This window comes from Falco punctatus (assembly GCF_963210335.1).
Source record: "Falco punctatus genome assembly, chromosome: 4".
Taxonomy (NCBI): domain Eukaryota; kingdom Metazoa; phylum Chordata; class Aves; order Falconiformes; family Falconidae; genus Falco; species Falco punctatus.
In genome coordinates, this window is record NC_137583.1 from 14,202,107 (window position 1) to 14,224,127 (window position 22,021).

The 22,021-nt window shown below is 42.9% G+C and overlaps 1 protein-coding gene across 1 annotated transcript in view; it reads left to right on the forward strand.

The window, feature by feature from the left end:
• Window positions 1–11,540: 11,540 nt before the first annotated feature.
• Window positions 11,541–22,021, forward strand: part of PRKAR2A (protein kinase cAMP-dependent type II regulatory subunit alpha) — a 68,081-nt gene continuing 57,600 nt past the window's right edge. Inside the window, exon 1 of the mRNA XM_080382907.1 lies at window positions 11,541–11,983. Within this exon, the coding sequence (XP_080239033.1) occupies window positions 11,731–11,983 (253 nt within the window). The 5' untranslated portion in view covers window positions 11,541–11,730. The remainder of the gene's footprint in view (window positions 11,984–22,021) is intronic.

Here is a 22,021-nt window from a genome sequence, read left to right on the forward strand (position 1 = left end):
ACAAAGGAACAGCTGCAATGCATATCCCCTGCACTGAGATCCTCCTGCAAACACACGGACAGAGCCGTACCTTGCCAGCGACCTTCCCGTTTGATCGGCAGACCTGTGCTCTGTACATCAAAGATTGCTCAGGGTGACAAGAGAAATAAATGGCACAAAATCTGAAGAAGGACCTGACTGAGCTCAGCCAGACAGGGGACCTGATTAACAACTCAAAATAACACTTTGAACACTAAATGGTCTTTTATGTTCCTCTAAGCTGTAGTATAAATCCAGGCTGAATCTTTTTCAACACGTTTGCCTTAGCTGTGACTCAGAAAAGCCAGTCACCTTTAAAAGGGTGTGAAGAAGGAGAGGAAACAGGTTTTTTTCTGCATGTTGCCTCTAGTTTCTTGCTGACTGCGAACGGAACCTCAAGGAACTGACATTGCTGCCATGTGTTTGAAAGGGAACCACCGCCCGCACAACCGCAAATAACGTGCAGCATCACTGTGGGGACCGAGTGGCTCTGAGGTGCCATCAGAATCTGAAAGGTGTGGGTTTGGGATGCATTCCTGGCTGTCGGTTTTTTTTCAGTTTCTCAGTGTGCTGAAGCAAACAAAAGGCCTTCCCCAATGCAGCCTGAATATAAATATAAGGTGAAACGTGGCAGACGAATCCCTCTAGCAGGAGGGAGCACGTGGTACTATGCTGGTCCCTGTCCCCCAAGACCCCTTTTACAGATGTTCTGGAAAGCACTGCCCAGATGTGGTGGGGAGGTGGGGAAACACCACCGACACCTTTGTTTGAAACAGTGACAGGGGACAACGCAGGCAGAGTGACTGCTGACTGACTCGACTGAAGACCGGTTGCGAAGGATGTTGATGGAGAAGATAAGAAATGTGTTTGATGCAGAGGAGGAGAAGGAAGAATGAAAAGTTCATAGAAGAGTGGAGTGGTGGAAATCATGAGCCAGGAAAGTGGCAGAGTTTATTCTGGACGAGAGTGAAACAAGATTGCACCCACAGAAGCCAGAAAAAGAGCTGGTGTGGTTGAGCCACAGAATAAAGGAGGCACTGAATATGTGATTCAGCTGGGAAAGGGTAAGGAAAGGTTGGATCTTTCCTAGATGTGAAAGGAAAATGTGACTCCCAAGGCTACTGATGCAATTAGCAGAGTCATTGAGAAAAACCAGCAAGAGGTCAAGGAAAGCAGCATCCTTTCAAGGCTAAACGATGCAAAACCGCACACTCTGAGAAACATTTCTCACAGTTCAGGAATCCTTTGTAAACACAATTAACTCATAGATCATGAGAAGAAAGAGAGCTAACGTCTTGCGGAAAATGCACAAAGAATGGCTCAGTGAGGCCAGTATCAGAAATCTCAGGGTAAATCAAGTAGCAGGGCTGCAGCTCTAACTACAGCCAGTATTTACTTAAAACCCCAAACGTTAACACCCTTGCGACATAGCACTGCAGCATATGGTAATGTCTCCAGAGGCAAAAAATAACACTAGACCCCCTGAAACAGGCTCTGCTCTTCCGCAAGAACCAGTGTAAGGCTCAAAACAAAGCACAGCACTGCTAGCACACAAAAAGGGGAGACAGAGGCTTGTGTTCAAGAGATACTATTTATTCAAGGGCTAATTACAGTAGGTAAGAGGCTTCTTAATCCAACAGTGTAAAGCGAAAAGAGATTCCTACAATGACATCAACAACACAAAAAAGACAAGGAAATTACCTGTTGTCTTGTGTAAAGTCTTCTGCCCTTTACCATCTTCCTGCTTCTTGTTTAAGTGCTGTGGATAACTGATGTCCGTGCATCAAACTTTGAACCCCCTCATCTTACCAGCAGCTACACAGCTGGCTCTAGTGAAGTCCACAGAACGTGTTTGGTGCACATCTCCATGAACATGGTGTGATAAGGGGTCTACAGGCTCTTGAAAACTTGTCAGTGTTTTCACAGGGGCTGGGTCTGGCTGCCGGACTGCCTGCAGGCACGCCGGCGGGAGGCTCCGTGCCTCACAGCGTTAACACAGGCATTTGCCTATGTAAATTGATCGTTAATCTGCTGCCTACATGATGCTGTGTGCTGAATGCGGCGCAGTGTAATGCAGCACTGGAATAACCTAAAACCAATGTGCAAGATTACCGCCATTCATAGACGCATCGTATAACAAAGGACAATTATTTCTGATGTTGCCGTATGTTTGCAGGTCCCGATTATACAAACCGAGAGCGGTGGCCTCGCCACTTGATCCCTTCAGCTGATCCCCTCTCACCGGCATTGTCTTCCCTGCCATCTTGTTTTCACGCACTAAACGGTAAAGGTCCTTTCGGCAGTAACTTTGTCTCGCTGCCTGCAAAGAACCACGCACACAGGTCACCCTCGCCCAACCCAGACCCAGGCTGAGTGCAGGGCCCTACACTCGCCAGGCCATCTACCCCCGGGTGCTCCTGTCGCCGGGGGCCAGGGCTGCCCTGCTTTTTAGGGAGCAGCTGCTTTGAGACAATTCGATCTGCCGGCGTCTGCCCGCCCGGTGTCGCCGAGGCAACGCGGTCCCCGGGGAAGTGGGATGTGTTGCCGTAGCAACGCGATGCTCTGGGTTGCAGCTGCTGCCTCCTTCCATTGACACCACAGAGAGAGAATTTGGGGTTGCTGGAAGCACCGAGTCCTACCGGGGATGAAAAGTCTGGGTGGCTGAAGGATCGTGGCAAGGGCAGATACAAATGTATATCTGTGACCCTAATTATAAAGCAGTTGCATATTAAAGGCTCTGGCTGCTGCTGCAGCAGCTTTGCCAGTGCCTGCACCAATGCACTGCTCTGAATGAAATTATTTATGTCACATTCCTTTATTGCTCATGATCACATGTTTTTGATTTAAAGTTAAATTATGAATAATCTAAGCGGGATACATTTTAATGATGCCTTTGCTCCTATTCTGGATGTATTGATTCAGCAGGCTCTTTCAATACAGACTCTCTGACAGTTGGGCTAGTGTAACGGGTATTTTTAAATAACAGAACACTGGAAGGAGAAAGAGGGAAAATATTTGACTGTTCACAGAAACTGATGACAGCTCCTTTTCCAGAAATTGTGGGAAATATTGTATCACCCTTATCTGACATTCAGAGAAAAAGTTCAAGGCTGTTCTGGCTCTTTTTCAGCAGAAGTTTCCTACTGTTCCAAGGGAAAGATGTATTCTTTGCACATTAGTAGCTTCCACTAGCTAGCAAGGACAGGACCCTGCTATGTCAGGTGTCACCACGCCAAGAGAGAGCTCTGCTAGAGCTTATGAGATATGAGGAAAGGCTGGAAAGGCTGGATCAGAAAACACTGCCAAGAAACAAAGGAGTCCATGAGCCCCTGGGAGCCACGGAATCAGTCATGGATGGGAGCCCTGCCCGGTGTGCATCCTTGGACCTCTCCTCTTCTCCCAGAGCTGCAACACTTACACAGATATTAGGGCAACAAACCTTCTTAAGCTTTCATAACATAATTTACTTGGCATAACTGCCTTTGAAAACAGATAACAATGGAAATTATCAAGATATGAACCTACAGGGAGCTTTCAGAGTAGGGAAGGACTTTTCCACATCAGTCTAGGACCAAGGATGGTGGGGCTGTGATTCTAGCATAGCCCCTGCGTGCACTTCAGCACTTCAGGCTGACTGAAGGAGCAGGAGGAAGAACTGCAAAGGTGGAGCTGCTTGCAGAGCACAGTGCACAGTAACGACATGATTAATTGCTTACTGCCACCGTTCAAGGTTTTGCAAAAGCAGAACAACAAATCCTTTTGTAAAAACTTGGAATTTCTACGGTATACATAAATAAATATTAAATATTCATAGCTCTTGTCATAATTGTAAAAATAGAGAAAGACACTTCTTAATTAAATAGCTTTTAGTTTGGAGTATAATAAAGAGGTTTCTATCACTGAAAAAGATTCTTGCTTAATTCAAGAAAATTTGAATAATGCCCGACTACAAAGTACAATACCTTGTAAAATCTGTATGAATATTTATTGGTTCAATTGCCTGTGTGCTCTGAGGAAAAAGATAAGAGATTGAAAGTATTTTGCACGTATTTACAGGATAATTTTAAAAAGGATAGTATTTTTGAACTGCAAGGCACTGAAAGGGTTTCTGGAGCCATTCAGAACACAGACATCTATGGAAGTCACTGGTATCACAGAATGTTACCTGCAGGGAGATTCCTGCGTTTTCACCACCAATGTCACCTACTGGCTGATCTGGTATTATCAATAGAAGGTCTTAATAACTACACAAGGAAAAAATCTTTAAAGATGTAGAGATAAATATTGCCAACATGGCTCTGAGGAATCTAAAGCTCTTTCTGCACGGACACTAGATGTCAATGGAGAGACACTTCAAATCAGCTGCAACAAAAGGCTGTGCTGCTGCATTCTCTAAAAGCAGATTCTTTTCCTTTCTCATACAACTCTTTTGGGCTGATAGCCTTGGGAATTAAAGTCACAAAAAACCCTCAGGAGAGGCACTGTACACGGAACACCCATCTAATTAGTTTCTGATTTAAGCCATAGTTGAAGGCAGCAAGCATTTTTCAGCCCTACAAACCATTTTTTTGCTGAGACTGATGACAAGGGATCTAAACGTGGTGAGGTGCCCTTATAATCTCTGCCTCGGATGCTGAGACCACCCATTTCCTCGAACGAAGACATCCAAGCTGCAGTCAAACATCAAATACTTTTGTAAAAGTTAAAAACCTAAACCGAGTTGGAAAAAATAGCTTAGAAGTAAGAAGTTTCACGTTCTCATTATCCGCCCCTGAGATATAGAATCCTCTATCAACATTTTTATAATGTATGCTAAAGCACAGCATGTGAAGAATGACAGAAAAATGCAGTTGGAACTGCTTACTGATTTCCTCTGAAAACTGAAAGCTGGTTAACTGAGCTGCACGCTGTGCTGCAAGTTTAATTAAAAACAAGTGCTAACAGCTGTAATAGAGCTCATAAAAGGGTTTTCAGAGTGAAATACAAAATGTTGGGGGTCTGGTGAATAAAGCTCATTTATCACTGTTGTAATTTACATTTAATACTGGGATTTTAGGACTTGGAATTAGTCGACACACTGTGCTGAGCTGGCAAAACGAATCCCTCACGGTACATCCATTGCAGTACTGAGCACCTCGTGTGTGGCACGTCTGTGCGTGGGGAGGACCTGCGGGCACCAAAGGGCAGGGGTCTCAGCACCAGGAACAGTGGGACATGTTAATGGTTTGCTTCTTGCACTTACCGTAGAACAGAGGCCAAAGAGCAGAGACAGGGCAACTCCTGACTCAGCAAGGGATCAGTTGCTGCCGGAGGAGGGAGAGAGGCAGGCTCAGGCTGGAAGGAGGCTCAAGGTGCCTCACTGGGGGACACCAGCAAGATGGGGCAAGGGATTGGTTATGGGTTTGGGGTAAACCCAAGAGGTGAAGTTTCGGGAATGGCGATGATTATCTGACAAGAAGCTAGTGAAGGTATATTTCAAGGGAAATATATATTTGCTGTATTTTGTTCATTATGATGTGGCAGCCAATATATATACAAAGGGAAAATGCCAAGGTGTGAGAAACAGTTAATAACGTTCAATGGACAAACGTGACAACAGAAGATGTGAAACCAGGATCTGTAGCAATAGTGATGGAGCGATACATGTCTGGAGTGCTCCGTGGGACAGGCAGTGGCAGGTCGGGACCACGTTACGGAAAAACTGATAACCTGAACTGCGTCAGGTGGAAATGTGATAAGACAGGGAGGGAAGGGACAAGTATGTACATACAGTAAAAGACAATCCCAGATATGCAAGCAAAGGCTCAAGGAAGAAATTAATTTCAGAGCTCTTTGTGGAACACACCCCTTAACTTCAACAAACTTTTGTTCCAGCAGGTTCTGCTGGAGAACACAAACAGAAATTGATACTTGGGATTCAGATTAGTCTTTGAACAATGCACAGGCGGGTTAATTTCCTGTCTTCTCTTAAAACCATCTAATAACCTTCCACCTTTCGTAGTAGCAATGGCTGTGTATTGTAACACCAACGTAGCCATCCCAGCAGGGTCAGGGCTGTCCGGTGAGTGACTGGCTACCATGGCACATGCACAGAGGTCTATCCCCTGCAGCTCCCTCTGCCCAGAAATCATACCAACCTCCCCAGAGAAATTCTTCATGTAATGTTCTCAGTGCTGGAGACAGAAACTAAAGTACAACCCAAGTGGGTACCATTTTTACTTGGTGTGCAAGAGAACCGAATGGATTGGTTCTGAGTTCTTATTTGAACATCCCTTGCTTACACATTGGAGTGCTGTTGCTTAGGGCTTCTCTGACGTGGAAACCATAACCTTTACATCTGCTCTGTAGTGTTGCTCAGGGTGGTTCAAATAGCATGGTCATCCCACATGTTTTACATCACAGAGACTATTTTTATCTAGATTCATGCACATGCCATTTTATGTCATAAGTATGACACGACTGATATTCAGAGATACTTCTTTTTACATAATGGCTAGGGTGAATGCTTTACAAAATCAGGTATTTTAAAATAGATGTTTTCTACTGCCTGAAAAAATGTAATTGCTACCAAAAGTATCAGTATTTTCTGTGCCCATAAACTAAATTATGCCAATGAAAATCTGGACATTTATACAGATCTTTCCTCTAACTCGATACTTTGAGATTTATCAACACATGCAGCAAAGTATCTTCCCAAGAATTATCCAAAATATTTTTGATGAACTAAAGGTAGTGGCAAAGTAACATCTTTCAGCTGACACCAGCATTTATATATATTTATTCAAAAGGCTGGTATTTTCCTCCTATCTTTGTACTAGTAATAGTTCCATATAATTTATTGAAATACATAGTACCCAAGCTAGTTGCTCTAAAAGCTGACAAGAAAAATATATACTGAATCTAGCTTACTGCCACAAGCAAACTGGCTCGTTAGAGTACCAAAGGTCTGGTTTCTGAGGTTTAGTACTTTCCTAAGAAGAAAACCAAACAGAAGCAGGGGAAGCAGTTTTATCTTGCTCACGGTGTTGAAGGGTCTCTGCATTGTGGCAGGTAAGCCCAGGATCACCCTGTCTTTTGTCAGTCTTACTTCTCCTGCTAAAATGAAAACTCAGAAGTTTTGTGTACATTATGGACAAAGTTATATGATGTATATGCACATTTACAGTGACAGACAAGCAGCAGGTACAAAAACAAAGTTTGAATGTTAAACATAGAAAATTTGAAATATGAAAGTCAGCATATGTTTTTTACAATGAGGGTGGTCAGCCACTGGAGAAACAGACCAAGCGAAGTGGGAATTCTTTTCATTTTATTAATATCTTAAAATGAAGACTGGATACCTTCAGTTCATTATGATGTGGCAACCAAAAAACCCCAAGGAAATGTGTTAGAGAACAGAAGAGCATAATTTTTCTGCTGTATAAATCCATGGTGAGCCCATGTTTTGAGATGTGGAGACCAGATCTGGACAAAGTGCTTAGGAAAGGTGTAGTAAAGTTGAGCAGGTACAGAAAAAAGAGCATTTAATGTGATCCCGGAGTTGAAGCAGCTGCCTTTAGAGGAGAGATTGGTAAGACCGTAAAGCCTTCATTTTGAAAAGGCTGGAGCAAGATAAGATCAAGGTTTACAAAACCACAAAGTAGCAAATAAAACACATGCAGGACCATCACGCCCCAACTCCTGCAATACCAGGAGTAGGGGGCATTTGGTACATCTGGGAAGAGTGTTTCAAAACGGAGGCAAGATAAGCACTGCTGTTATCTTATAGGCGATTTAACTTCTGGAATGGGTTGAGGTGAGGCACAGTGGAAGTGCACTGCACTTGCAGTTTCAAAACAAGATCAGAGTCGTAAACAGCAGCCCTCAAACTGGAAATGGAAGGAAATAGACAGGGATGTCCCCTCCAACATCCCTAACAGAAGAGCCGGAGATGTTAGAGGACCACGCGGGGACCAGGCTGCAGAAGGCAGCCAGGCTGATGTGCCCTCCCTGAGCAGGAGACGGGGACAAACCCTCATCACTGGCTTCAGCACACGTGATGTCCTCTGGTTTACAACATTTTGCATAAGATGATCAAACAGTTCTGTTTGTCCTCAACTCTGTGGCCCCATGATGTTGGACAGAGGGCTTTACAAATCCGCAGTGAACTAAAGTGGTTACCAGGCAGGAAACACAGGAAAATGGCTAGAACTGACAAGTAATTCCAAACTACAGCAACCATTGAATCTCAAAGCCACCACTGAAATCTCCTCCTCCTCAGTTCATGCTTTTTGTGCCAGAAGCATCCCACACCACTGAACTCCGCAGCTCACCAGGACAAGGGCAGGATTTCAGTTTGTTTGTAGCCGGCCCTGACCTGGGCTTGCAGCGAGGACTGCTTTGGGATGTGCCTGACCTGAGAGGGCTTGCTAGCGCATCACCCGCAACAACGTGCAAAAGCTGTGCTCCCGGTAATTAATCTAACTTCCCTTAAACAAAAGATTGTGTTTTCTAAATACCAACCATCAGAATATTTAGTGTTTTCTTGCATTACCCTTGTACTGAATTACTTGCAGTGAATTTGAAGGCAAATGTAATTAATCCAAGCTGTATATATGTTTATATAGTGTCTGTGCTCTGGCAGGTGCTGACAGGTTTATGAGAAGTAAATTGTTACTTGTTAGGATTTATTTTACTTTTTTAAAGAAGCCAGTCTGGAGGCTTAATCTGATTATTTTTCCCCAGTGCAAGACTAAACAGACAATTCTGCTTTCTTGCTTCCAACTTCGCTGTTCCTGCTAATAGGACAAGCACTGAAGCTCCATCATAGTTTCATTAAGGATGCATCAAAGTCACATAGCACTGGGTAGGGTGCTGAGTGAAGGGAAGAGACCTCAACATTCGGGAGCACAGACACATGATAAATATGCAAAATAGCTTTCAGATACAAAGAAATTATTAGGAGAAAATAAGATACTGAAAACATGTATTTTTTGATAGGAGTGCTGTAAGGACCAGCTTCATCAGTTACACAAGTCTTATCTAATTCTATACTGGGTGCCGCATGCACCACGAAGCCAGCGGAAAGAAATTGCATTGGTCATGCTGCATGAATTTTAAATATTATTATAAAGGGGATGAAATTAAGGCAGCAAGTGCTTTTCCTAATTTATTTTCCTTCATTCTTTTAATGTGGATGCTTATTACAGTAATAATTAAAAAAGCTATGCATATTCAGGGTGAAAGAAAGCATATGATGAGCTATATGTATGCACAGCAGGCAGTATTACAATTACCTCGATCACAGACAAGTCTCTTTCGCGTTTGTGCCATCAAGTTCCGATGCTTACAAAATGAAAGGGTATATAAAGAAACAGGATAAACTGTGGTGTAAATCAGCTTGAAAACATGCTTCATGTGACCTTGGACACTCTTTATTCTGTCCATTGACCTTCAGAAAGAAGGCTAAACAGACCTCTGCTGTTTACTTTCCACTGAAGCTGATTAGTTATGTGTGGACATATAAATATCAGAAGGCTAACACAACGTAGCTCTTCAGAGACTTAACAATATTTACCGGTGTAACACATTTTTTCATATAAATAAACAGATTTATATCCACCAGCACAAATGAGAGAAAATTATCAACAAATGTTAAAACCCAATACAAGAGCTGACTAATGCCAAAAGCAAGCGATTGTCAGGTGGCTGTTGTGCAAAAGAGTGGGAAAGAAAAATACGCGTATTCCCTTGGAATTAAGACTTTCTCTTTCTTCCTCTGACCCTACTTGTCAATGCTTTTTTTTAGTATTTTTTTCATTTTTACAGCATTTTTTAATTTTTACCTCCTCACCACCAGCAATATCTTCAGCACCCAACTGGCAAAGGAAAGATGTGGGGGACTAACCAAATGCTGTTTTCTTGTTGATCAGAACCATTCCCTGTACCCGTTCTATCTCTAGTTGAAGTATACAGATTGAGCAGTGAAATGTGCTCTTGCAGTGTTTGAGACCATCGGAAAGATAATATGGTAGGAGTGGCAAATGAAAAATCAGTATCAATTATCTCTTGAGAAAAGGGATACAGCAATTATTGTGCCTGCTGTAGAGAAGAATAAAAATGAGGAGAAACGGCTTCATGCATAATCTCCAGATCAACTGATGGGATGTGGCAAATCTACCTCCTGTGCTTGCTTTTTATTTATTCATTTGTATGGATATGAGATGCAATCTTACTCGGCGTAGAAATACTGTATTCTCTGTGCTACAGCAAACAGCTTTCACCAGAGAGGCTGGGTGCCACAGTAAGCGCCATGAGATTCCCACCCTGAGGATGAAGTCCGTAAGAGCTACGACTGGGGCACCGAGGCGTTCTGGGACCCGCTGCCGTGCCCCCGGGGAATGGCAATGAACAGGCTGTCTTTGTGTGGGAGCATGGCGACAACCAGCTGGAAGAGCAAGGGCACCCTTTGCCACACGAGCAAACAAAACCAAAACAGAGTTAATGGCCTCAGCCAGTCCTAGGCCTCCAAGTGGAATTTTGTATTTTGAGTACAAGCCGCTTTCTGCCCCCTTACTGCCGAAACAAAAGAGGAATTAAGGAAAAATATTTACACTGAAAACATGCAGCAGCATCACTAAGCCAGCATCCCCATTCCCTTTGACTCACGTTTGCACAGGCCCGTTTTCTCCCAGGATGGGCTTCCCAGTTTTCTCCCAGGATGGGCTTCCCAGCCCCACCAGTCCCCAGGGGCCGGTGTCCCCCAACCCCACTGCAGGCACACGCTGCCGACAGGCTTTGCGTAAGTACGTGCAAAAATCCAAACACTGCACACTTAGTGACACAGCAATCGGTATCTCCAAAGCTCACACATACAAGCAATGATGTTTTCCCTTTTCTGAATTTCTGTAATGCTCTGGGGCATTCGGCATGGCGCAGGTCAGCGCTGCCGCTGCCATTTCAGGAATGGTGACTTTGTGGCTTCATCGGCTTTTACCCGCAGGTGTGAAGACCTGCACTGCTGCTTCTGTGCACGCTGCTTTCAAGAACGTTCCCTTCACGCCTTGATTCTGACGTTAAACCGCAGGGATCGGAGCTCCTCAACCTAATTCCAATTGAGGATTAGATCGAGGTTTAGATTAGTGACCAGGATCACTAAACCGGCTCCTGGCGAGCCCCGAAACACCCCCGCGAGGAACGCGAAGCGATCGGCGAGCGGGGCCGCCGCCGGGGAACGCGGTGAGGGAGGGCAGGGCGAGGCCCCCTGCCCGCCGGCCGGCAGGGTCACGGCTTGGCACGGACGGCCACGGTTCCCCACCCCACGTCCCGCTCCGGCCGGGCCGGGCCGCGGGTGCTGCGGCAGCGCTACAGCCCAGCCCGGCCCGGCCCGGCCCGGCCCGGCCCCGCCGCCCCCCCCGACCCCCCCCTTCCCTCCGGCCCAGCTCCCCCGGCTCGCGCCGCGCCTCGCAGTGACGCACGCGCCTCCCCGCGCTCGGCGCGTGCGCGGCCCTTGGCTCCGCGCCCTCTCCCGCGCCTGCGCAGCCGGTGCCCACCGTCCCGGCTCCCCGCCCCCTCCCCCCTCCCCTCACGGCGCGGCGCGTGTGACCGGAGCGGCGGGAGTCAGTCAGCGCCCGCGGAGCGAGGCCCCCGAGCCCGCCGCCGCCACAGCCGGCCGCCGAGGGGGCGGGCGGGGGGGTGGGGGGAAGGCGGCGGCCTCCTCGGTCCCCCGGCACCATGAGCATCGAGATCCCGCCGGGCCTCACCGAGCTGCTGCAGGGCTACACGGTGGAGGTGCTGCGGCACCGGCCGTCCGACCTGCTGGGCTTCGCCGCCGACTACTTCGCCCGCCTGCGAGATGCCCGCGATCAGGAGGCGGCCGGCGGCGGCCGCAGGGTGGTCAGCTTCGACGGGGAGCCCATGCAGACCGAGTCCAACGGCGAGGAGGAGCCCGACCGCGGCGACGAGGACTCGGACTCCGACTTCGAGCGTAAGTGGCGGCGGCGGCGGGAGGAGACGGCGGGAGGCTGCGAGGGGCTGCCCGGGGCGGCGGCTTGGGGCTGTGAGCGGCTGCCCGGGAGGAGGCTGCGAGGGGCTGCCCGGGGCGGCGGCGGGGGGCTGTGAGCGGCTGCCCGGGAGGAGGCGGCGCGGGGCTGCCCGGGGCGGTGAGGAAGGGCCCGGAGCAGCGGGGTCCTGCCCCCCGGGGAGGAAGCAGCCCGGAAAGGCGCCTCCGCCGCCCCGTCCTCGGTGCCGCTGCCGCGGCCGATGCTGCTGGGGGCTGCAGGGCGAGAGCGGGAGGGATTGAATGGGGGGAGGCTCCGGCCGCGGCGGCCCCGTTGTGCGGCGGCGGGCGCTGCCGGGCGGCCCCGGGGGGCCCTTCCCGCCGCCGCTCCGTGCCGTGCGGAGCGGTGCGCTCGCAGCACTGGCCGCCCGCCGGGAAGAGCCTCGCCCGCCCTGGCGTTAGGGCTGCGGGCTCCAGCAAGCCGCCCTTTCCCTGGGCGGGGTGGCGGAAAGCAGATGCACGGAGCTGCCCTGTAACGGCCAAAATCGCGCCTGGGGTCTGAGCAGGGTTATCACAGTGAATTGAGCCATGCCAGGCATGTGATAGGGAAGATCATGTGTTCTTGTGCAATCTCTTCTGTACTTATCTTTACGTTTCTGTCTTTACATCAGCGTGGACAAGTGTTTCACTGAAGCTGGGGACGTTTATTGCCACTGTTGCATGCTTTGAATTGGGTATTACAAAGCACTGAAATAACTTTCTAACGTGTTGCTAAATAGCAACAATTCAAACCCATCTGTATACTCCTGTTCGTATTGTAGCTAAGATACACGCTCTCTGAGCTGGACAATGAAACACCACTTGTGATACTCCCATTTTTTATTCTGTCAAAACGTACTGTGTGTGTTGTGCAATGCACAGCGTTTATTACTTGGGCTGTAATTGAGCTTCAGTGCAAAAAGTTATTTAAAATGTTTTTGTATGGTGGTACTTGGCATACCCAGAATTTTGGACCAGAAATTACTGAGTACTTGTTATTTGAAGGTAACTTAAGGGGGGAGGAAAAGGTGAGAAAAGGCTTGCTTCTTTTAAGCTTTCAGTACCCTCATTTGGAAGTCTTGTGCCCTTGACCTCTAACGTAAGTAAAGGTTTCTGACTTTTATTGATAAAGGATCCTCTTTTAGACCAGTTACTATATGTCACCTTGGGGATAAAATGCGTTCTCAATGTCTGTTCTCTGGTTAACAGTTTTAGAGAAACAAGAAAAAATTCAACTGTGGAACAGGTAATTGTTTTTATTAAGGAAGTGTTGAGAGACCAGCTATTTTTCAGTCCTTTTAGACTGGGAACTTCACAAAGTAAAACATAGTTTCTGCTTGTGAAAATATACAACCTAAACAGGACATGGAATATGCAAGAGGACAAGAATAAAATATACAGTCAGAATGAATTAAAAAGCAGTTTGCAATTACTGTCTAGATTTGAATGTTTATTTTTTTCTAATGATAGAGAGGTTCTGTTTAGGGCATGAAGAAGAAAAGATGAAAGGTGTAGGGTGAAAAGATGGACACTGGTAGTGACTTTGAAGTTAAGGGGATGTGCAAGTGTGAGCGCAGATTTATGCTAATAATTACAAATGATTTTGTTTGTCCTGCAACCCAAGACAGCAAGCATCTCTAAATATAAAAGAAATTACATTTTCCTGTATAATGTATTATTTTAAAATGGAAAAATTGCAGTAAATACTTGGATGTGATTTTTAAAAATGTGCAATATCTTTGTATATAGTGTTTTCCTTTTTAAAAAAAACAACCAACCAAAACAAAAAACATAAACAAAAAGGACCACTCCACCAGAGCTTTTCATGTCATTGAAAGCATCTTTTCTATTTCTTTGTCGTTTTATTTTGTTTTAGGGTTTGAAAGACCTTCTTCAGGAAAGTAAGTGTAAAATTTTCCTCATGAATGTTGGCAACAGCAGCTGGAAGGATCTTCTGAAATTAAATGTTTTCAGATAAAAATCGAAAAACTTGATGGTGACTAACAGTCTTTCACATACAGCTTATATGGTGAGGCTGTCCAAAGTGGAAAGGTGGTACCTTTACTTCAAGTTCCCGCTCATCATCTTTCTATCTTAGAAAATTAAATTAACAAGGCTGGTCAGTGTCACTTGTAGTCAGAGCCCTTTAGGCAAGTGGCACAGTCAGTAATGCTGTCTTGCTTCTTATCTGAAAACCCACGCTATTCCGTCCTTACAGTTTCAAAGACCTGGGGGAGGAAGAGTGCAGTGTTCTATTTAACGGCAGGAGAGGGTCTCTGTAGGGTCAGGGAAAAAATTCTTTCTTACGCTGTTTAACAGTGTGGGTGGCAGTCAACCATGGCCATGTATCTTTTAGATTTCCATTGTAACTGTTGTTATAGAAGGCTTTATTAAAGAGAAAATGTTAAGTTGGAGGTTCTGATATCTCTGTCTTCTATGACTAGTATGGCTAGGACAATACTTTTGCCTTGTTGTGGAAGACCAGATCTTGTGTGCTTATAGACTGCTTAGCATTTAAAAGACACTTAAGGGTAGAGAAAACACAAAATGAGAGACTCATATAATCTCAATGGACAAACCCTAGTACTGTTTATTTTGCATTTTTTCATCTTGGACAAGTTAGGAAAGACTTAAATTAATTTCACTGTACTTTCCTAAGTTAACACTTCATTACCTTCAAATTGCAAAGACAGGTCAAATGGATGTTTTAAATATAAATGGCTGCTTTTAAATATAAAGATGAAAAAAATTTGCAAATTTTTATGTGAAGAGAATTTCAAGCTATCTTAAATAATTAACCTGATTGTATATGTTGGGAGTGTGAAAGATGTCTGTACAAATAACATGCTTGACTGTGTCTGCTTTTGGCAAGTATTTGTGTGTCTCACTAAGCTGTATCTGTATGCTGTGAGTTAGAGAACACTTTAGCTATATGGTTTCTTTGTATGCTTTGAGTGCATATGGTAATAGAAGCAAGAAATAAAATCAGAACGAGCTCTTGGCCTTTGGTGTAAGCTATGTGGCAGATGACTTCATGTAGTCATAGTGACACCAGTGGTTCCTTTCCTGCCGTAATGGCACTCCATCAATGTGGTAAAAGTCACTGAAACTAGACTACAGAAAAGGCTTCTATTGTCTTGTGACACTCAAGAAATTACTTCCTGGTTTATATTTATTCTCTGAAGCCCCTGGAGTTGCATCCCTCATTTTAATTGTTTTTGTATATGTGATCAAAGGGCATCAGGATGTAGCTGTTCAGCAGAGAGTGGAGCAGTGTAAGGAATGCGTGGAAAGAAAACTATGATAGTGGGGTGGGGGGGAACCTCCAGAAACATTTATCCAGTGGGCTGTGGCAGAGAAATTGTATGTACAAAGCTTTCCTCAGAGCCTTTACTTGATTGGTATAACTGCAAAATTGACAAGTTGATAGAGTAGGGAAAAGAAGCAAAGTAACAACTTCCAACATCAGGCTGAGGATGTAACCAAGGACAGATGTATTCTTAAAACGTGTCCTTGATCATGACACTTGTAATTTTAACAAGGCAGCTCTGAATGAAAGTGTTAATACTGTGAAACTAAAGGCACATAAATGGTCTGTCCACTGTTTGAGACTTGAGCCTGGCTTTGGGAAACCTACTGTGAGTAGTACATGTGAAGGAAGGCAGGCAACTTTCCATCCCTGTCAAGTGAGGCAATTGCACAAAGCTGCAAGGTGCTGCACCGTTAACTTTCTGGTTTATGTCTCCTTGTTTGTAACAGTAATCAGTTAATTTAACACATCCCCCCCCCCCCCCCCATGTTTATTCTTGGAGATATTAAGTATAACTAACAGTGGAACTAACATATTTTTGGGATTATATGCTAACTTGAGCAACTTGGATGTTTTAACTAATGACAGGCATTTTAGTGCAAATCAAATTTTTCCCTCCCTGGATTTTACCTTGATACTGAAGGAACAAACGTGCACTTTTCAGCTGCTCCCTGAGCAAGAGAGAACACTTCTTAATACATTGCTTTTGAAGTTAGCCTCTTCAGTGTGCTCTGTTGTTATGAAGGAAGATGGTGCATATGAATCTGGATGAACAGGTGAAAAGATCCTGTTTAGTTCTCCACTGAGCTTCTCAATTAAAATTCAAGGATTTGGTAAATATCATCTTTAAAACATCAGTAGGGATGTCTGAGCAGAGGGGTTGCAGAAGGGAGTAGGGAAATGCACTTTTAAGTCATTAGATCTTGGATGTGATACAGAGTAAGAGCTCAGTTCATCTTTGAAATAATTATCTTTTCAATTGTTAACAGAAGTGCTAAATATTAAACCTTTCAGATCACTTCTTACTCTTAAGCATCATTTGCTTATGCTTTGTTATTCTGTACTTGACTGACATGTCCTGAGAAATTCCTTGGAAATTACTGTCTTACACCAATCACAAAACATTTATGCTCTGCCGATGTCAGTTTACAGATCAGGCATAACTTCTTGCTGTTTTCCTGAAATAATTAAATAAATTTATTGAATGATAAAAGTCAGATGATGTCAAGACTTTTGAAGGATAGCATAAGAAGGGTAGTGGTCCTTCTGAAGAATACTGTTCAAGTTTTCACATGTAATTCAGATTCATGGGTTATTGCAAGTGTTCCCATGAGACACTGTCACCTTTAAAACTGAAGTATGTTTAACTTTTTGGTAGTACTTTCACTTATGTACTTTCTACATAATTGTTAATTTACTGGGAGTAAAGCACAGTAGCGCTCTCCTCACTCTGATTTTTTTTTTTTTTTTTTTGGTCCTTAACATTGAAAGAGCCTCTCATTGCAGAACATCTGTTTTACAGTATTATGCATTGTATGATGCAAATTCAGACCAAAGAATAGCTACTTTACTTAAAATCTAGGTAGCACTGTACGCACTTTCATAATCTGATAATTACTAGTGATACATCCTTTTTTTTTTCTCTTTTGAAATTTGACTGACTCATGTGGCTTAATAGCTTAATAGAAATTATAACAAAGGTGTTCTGTGCTCTACTTGAGTAGTCTCTAGATTTTTGGGGAGAGGGAGGAAAACGTTCTAGATTATGATCTAATTGTATTAAGCCTTTGAGTTATAGCATACAAAGAAAGAAATACACATTCTTTCTTTATAGTATGTTTTAAAGGGGTGTAAGCGAGCCTAGCAACCTGAGGGCGTAGAAGAGTCTTTAGAGTTTTATTTATTCTTTGATCTACATCAATAACATGAATTCGGTTATGAAGCAAAGTATTAGCGATGCATCTATGTTTTAAGAGGACTATATTTCTACATTTACTTTTCAGATTTTTATAGATCTTGGCAGCATTGCATCTTGAATGGGTTTAAAAAAATACCAAGTGAAAGACTACCATTGTGCGGCTGCTGTACTTGCACATCTCTTTGCTTTTGCTGAGACAGTTCACACTGACTTAAATCTGAAGGATTAAATAGTGTCTGCTGTTAGTACTAATGGAGCTTCATTCCCTATAGTTATCTTGTTCATACAGGGTAACTTTGAAGATAAACTTAAGTATTAAGGAAGACTGATACCACTTCTCTTCAGTTACGCGCAAAAAATATCTAAAGCTTTTTTCTGGAGGTCTTTTTGCTTTTGTATTTGCTTATCACAGTGTCTTGCTTTTCAGTATTTGTTCTTAAGATTGTACTTACTCTATTAACAAGGCTAGACTAGGACTTTTTTAACTAAATGATGTAGTTCTAAGGAAGTCACCATTTGTATCTCAATGAAGCCCGAAGGACCATAATTTTCAGTACAAATGAAGATTAAATTAAAATACAGGTGTAATACATTTTTCTTACCTGAGATAGTAAAAGAACTGAAAAGTATCTAGTGAAGGGATAAAAGCTGCTGGTTGGATGAGAAACAGAATTGTAGTTGAGTTGACTGAAATCTGCAGAAATCACTGGATATTGCTAAATGTATATTGATTTACATAAGGGGGAGGAACTTCTGTGTTAATTTTAAAATACAAGTTTCTTCCAGTTTTGACAGGGTATGTTTACAGTGTTGTTTTAACATCTTGAAACAGCACTTACTATTCCTACAGCATCTATTATACAGTCCTTACAATCTTGAGGAAGATATCCTCTTATTCCAGTTTCCTCTTAGTGGCTTGCCATAATTGTTCTGCTTTCCTTAAGTGATTTGTACATCCTAAAATGTGAGGAAGCAAGTAGTACTTTTATTTGTTTTAAATTAAATTTATTTTAAATTCATATTTGTGGTCTGTTGTATCTAGTAACTTTTCGCTTAACTGTTAAGCTCAGTATTTCCTGAAAAAGCTTTTGGTAGTAGGTGTAACTGTGGACATAAATTAAATTCTAGACTCGGTTTCTGCTCTTTTAGCATCCTGCTGTTACTTTGGGCAAATAGAAACTATTACTATGTGTACTAGCCTGTAAAAAGAGCATAACTAACTATAGAGGAGTGGATAACTAACCTCTGTAAATAATTGCTGAATTCTTAAAAGCTTGTGTTTCTGTGTTGAAAAAGTTTATTGTGAGAAAAATTGTATGAAACTTCTAAAATTGGGTTCTTCTAGCTGGTTCTAAAATTAAGCTAAAGGAAATTATTGTATTGCAGTGGCACATATTGTACTGAATACTAGCTGCTTTTTAATTGTGCTATTTTTTTAATTTAATAAACTAATATTAGAGTGCTGAGACAATTCTGTCAGTGTTGCAGAGTGCTGTCTTCCCCTTTTGCTAATACTGGAGTTTACTTGTCCCCTCTTACCTAAAATAGAACAATGGAGATCTTGGGGAAGAGGAGGAGACAACAGAGAACAAGCTCACTTCAAATTATTCACCAGTCAGTCATTAAAAGGCATTAATCTTTAACAAAGAGCAGTTTCTCATTATTCAAATGAAGACTGGAAGTGTAGCCAAGATGAGCTATGAATGTTTCTCACTGGCTTTAGTAATGTTTTCAACTTCATGAATGATCATTCATATTTTTTTGTGAAAGAAGAGGGAGACAATGACAAATACAACTCTGACAAACGTACTGGCTCTTCTTTTAGAGGGATGCTATTCTTGCCTCTCTAATGGTCCTTTAGATTCCTTTAGATACGCTGCTACACTTACATCTTTGTGTTCCATGCCTGGCTTTGCATCAGTACTTTTTTGGTATATAAGAATTGTTTGAGGTTTTTTGATACATCAAGATTCTGTGATTCCTTCTTTTTTCCTGCATTACCATCGTTTCCACAGCAAATGATGTGTATTCTTCTGCACTCTGTATTTTTAATATCTTTATGCATCACTGTAATATGAAACAGACAAGGTAAATCGTAAATCATAATCATAAGAACATTGGTTAGAAAAGTAACTAGTGGGGAATTTGAGAAACCTGAGTGTGGTTGAAACACCCATGTATAAAAGACTCTGGCACCAAGATACTAATTCTACTAAAGGGTCTGTGCTTACGAGATCCTTTAACGCACAAGGATCATTTTCTTTTAAAAGTATGGATCTGAAAGAGGCTGTCAGGTGGAAACTTCAGAAAGCTGTTACACAGAACAAGCAGCTGCGTTGTGGTCACTTGTCTGTGAGGTGGTGAAAATTATGGTGATCATGGCAGTGTCCTCTGTGTGCTTTAATGGTTAGGATACTTAGAGAAGAGATTCAGAAGAAACCAAGCCTGTCTTAACAGTTATCATACTGCTGGGATTTGGCCTCTGTTTCGTAAATATACAGTAAAGTCGTGTATAATAAAGCCCAGCATTGTGTTAGTAGCAGTTTTGCTGCTAGCTCTTTCCATACTGGAACATTTCTGTGTAGAAATTGCAAATGAGTAGTGGCAATTCTGCTCTGCATATAGACTTGGAAATTCCCTTTAGCCAGGAAGACATCTCTAGGAACAGCCTGCCTTCATGGCATGTGGGAGGGACTGCAAGTATGCCTTCTGTAGCGTTGTTTTTGTGATAATTTAAAAACAACAACGAACTTGGGTTTTATTTTTATAAAACAATTTAAGCCACTCTATTCCCTCCTTCTATTTCCTGTTAACTTTGTGAGGGTGGTTTGAAGAACAGCTTTGCTTCTCCTCAGAAGCCTGCAAGAACTCCCTTTCCAACTGGCCTGATGTCAGATTTTGTTTTGAGGTCATCTTAGAGAAGTCTGGAACCCTGCGTTCCTTTTTGGGTGTTGGTGAAGTCCAAACCAAGATGGTCCGTGATCAGGGGCTTTACCAGCAAAATTGAGCAAATTGTCACAAGATAATTTCTCTAAACCTTGTGTGAAGAAGGATTAGCATTGCAAGTTGGAGATGAAGTGCTGGCTTTGGTAAAAAGATATTCTTCCATCAGTAACTGTTTCTATCCTCTGAACGGTGCATGCAGTGAAGGATTGAAAAGCACGAAGTACTGCTTCTCTTGGTGCAGAGCATTCTAAAAACATGTCTGGAGATTGGTGTGTAAACTGTGTTTTTTAGATGAGGGTTGAGAAACTACTCTGTAGTTTTCCTGTGTTTTTTTGAATAAACTATAATGCCAAGTTCCTTGTTGTTGGTGATTGTGTATTGACAGACTTATAAAGCAGGATGTCACAATGGCCCTTCATTTCCATTTTGGTTCTTCCTCCCTTGGGATTAGCATATTGTTTTATGCTTCCTATTGAGAAAACTATTCCATAGAAAAGATTTTAAGAAATGAAAAATACAAATATTTGTGTGCGTGGTTTTGGTTGTATTTCTTTTTTCTTCCCTGTTGGGAGCTCCAGTACACATTGCCATTTCTGTGGGCAACACTTGGGCTAATCTTGATCTTTCAGGAAGAATTGCTTCCTTGGGCACATGTGGTAGTGTAAGGAACTGGTCGGTCTTAGGTTCTCATAGATGGATATGAGGAGTACCTCTCTATGAAAGATGTCTCATGGATAGCTCTGGAATAAAAATGCAAAGATCATGGAGTTACCTCTTTTTTTTTTTTTTTTTGTCCCCCCCCCTTTTTTTTTTTTAAAGGAATTGTTCTGAAATAGTTTTTTAACGTTTCATGTTGTCAATGTTTCTGATTAAAATTCATAAGTATTTGTAACATTCAAAGCTTTCTCAGGGATAAGTTATGAAAGATGGCTCATTAAAATTGATTAACATTAAGTCTTCTGTCTTTGACACCTTTGTGGAAGGGTGATGGAAAGATTCCACAAGTATTCTTGATCTGAAATGCTAAAACTTAATACTCTTCAGAGTGGTGATGTTGCTTTAGATACTCCAGTTTCTGAAAGATATAAAAATTAAGCATCACTGGGTATAACTTGTATAATGATTTTATTCTAATCTTGCAATTGTGTAACTTTATCGTAAACAGCCATAAACCTTACTTCTGTTTCTTTTGTATTCTGTGTGAACGTCTCTCATGTCCCTGTTAAGTATCAATTTCTTGCTGCTAAAAACATTTAATGTGTTGTACCACGTGTTACTGTTTCATAGTGCTATGAAAAAAGATAACTTTTTATGATGTGTACTGTCTTTGCTAGTGGTTTTTTATAACTTTTTGTATCTTTTACATGCAGGCATTGTTAACTTCTCATAACTAAAAGATTTGTGTACCTTTTATTTTGAAGTAGTATGTAACAGTGACCTTGGGGAGCTTTATGCTAGAAGTTCTGCTACTAAAGATCAGTTCATCTGGAAGCTGAACCATTTAGTACTTGCCACTTGCTGCAGCTCACTTTGGTTAGGGAATTTCTTTTGTTACTGGCATATTTATATTGGAATCAATATTAACTTGTGCCCTCTTGCAGTGACTTCAAACATTCATGAGCATTGTAGGTGTGGTTTAGGGACATGGTTTAGTGGTGGACTTGGCAGCGCTAGGTTTATGGTTGGACTCTGATCTTAAAGGTCTTTTCCAGCCTCAATGATTCTGCTATTCTATAGAAGGATTTTCCCTGATCTGGGGAGAACACACTGATTTTTACTATTATCCCTTCTTAGGAAAGAGGACAAATCCGTC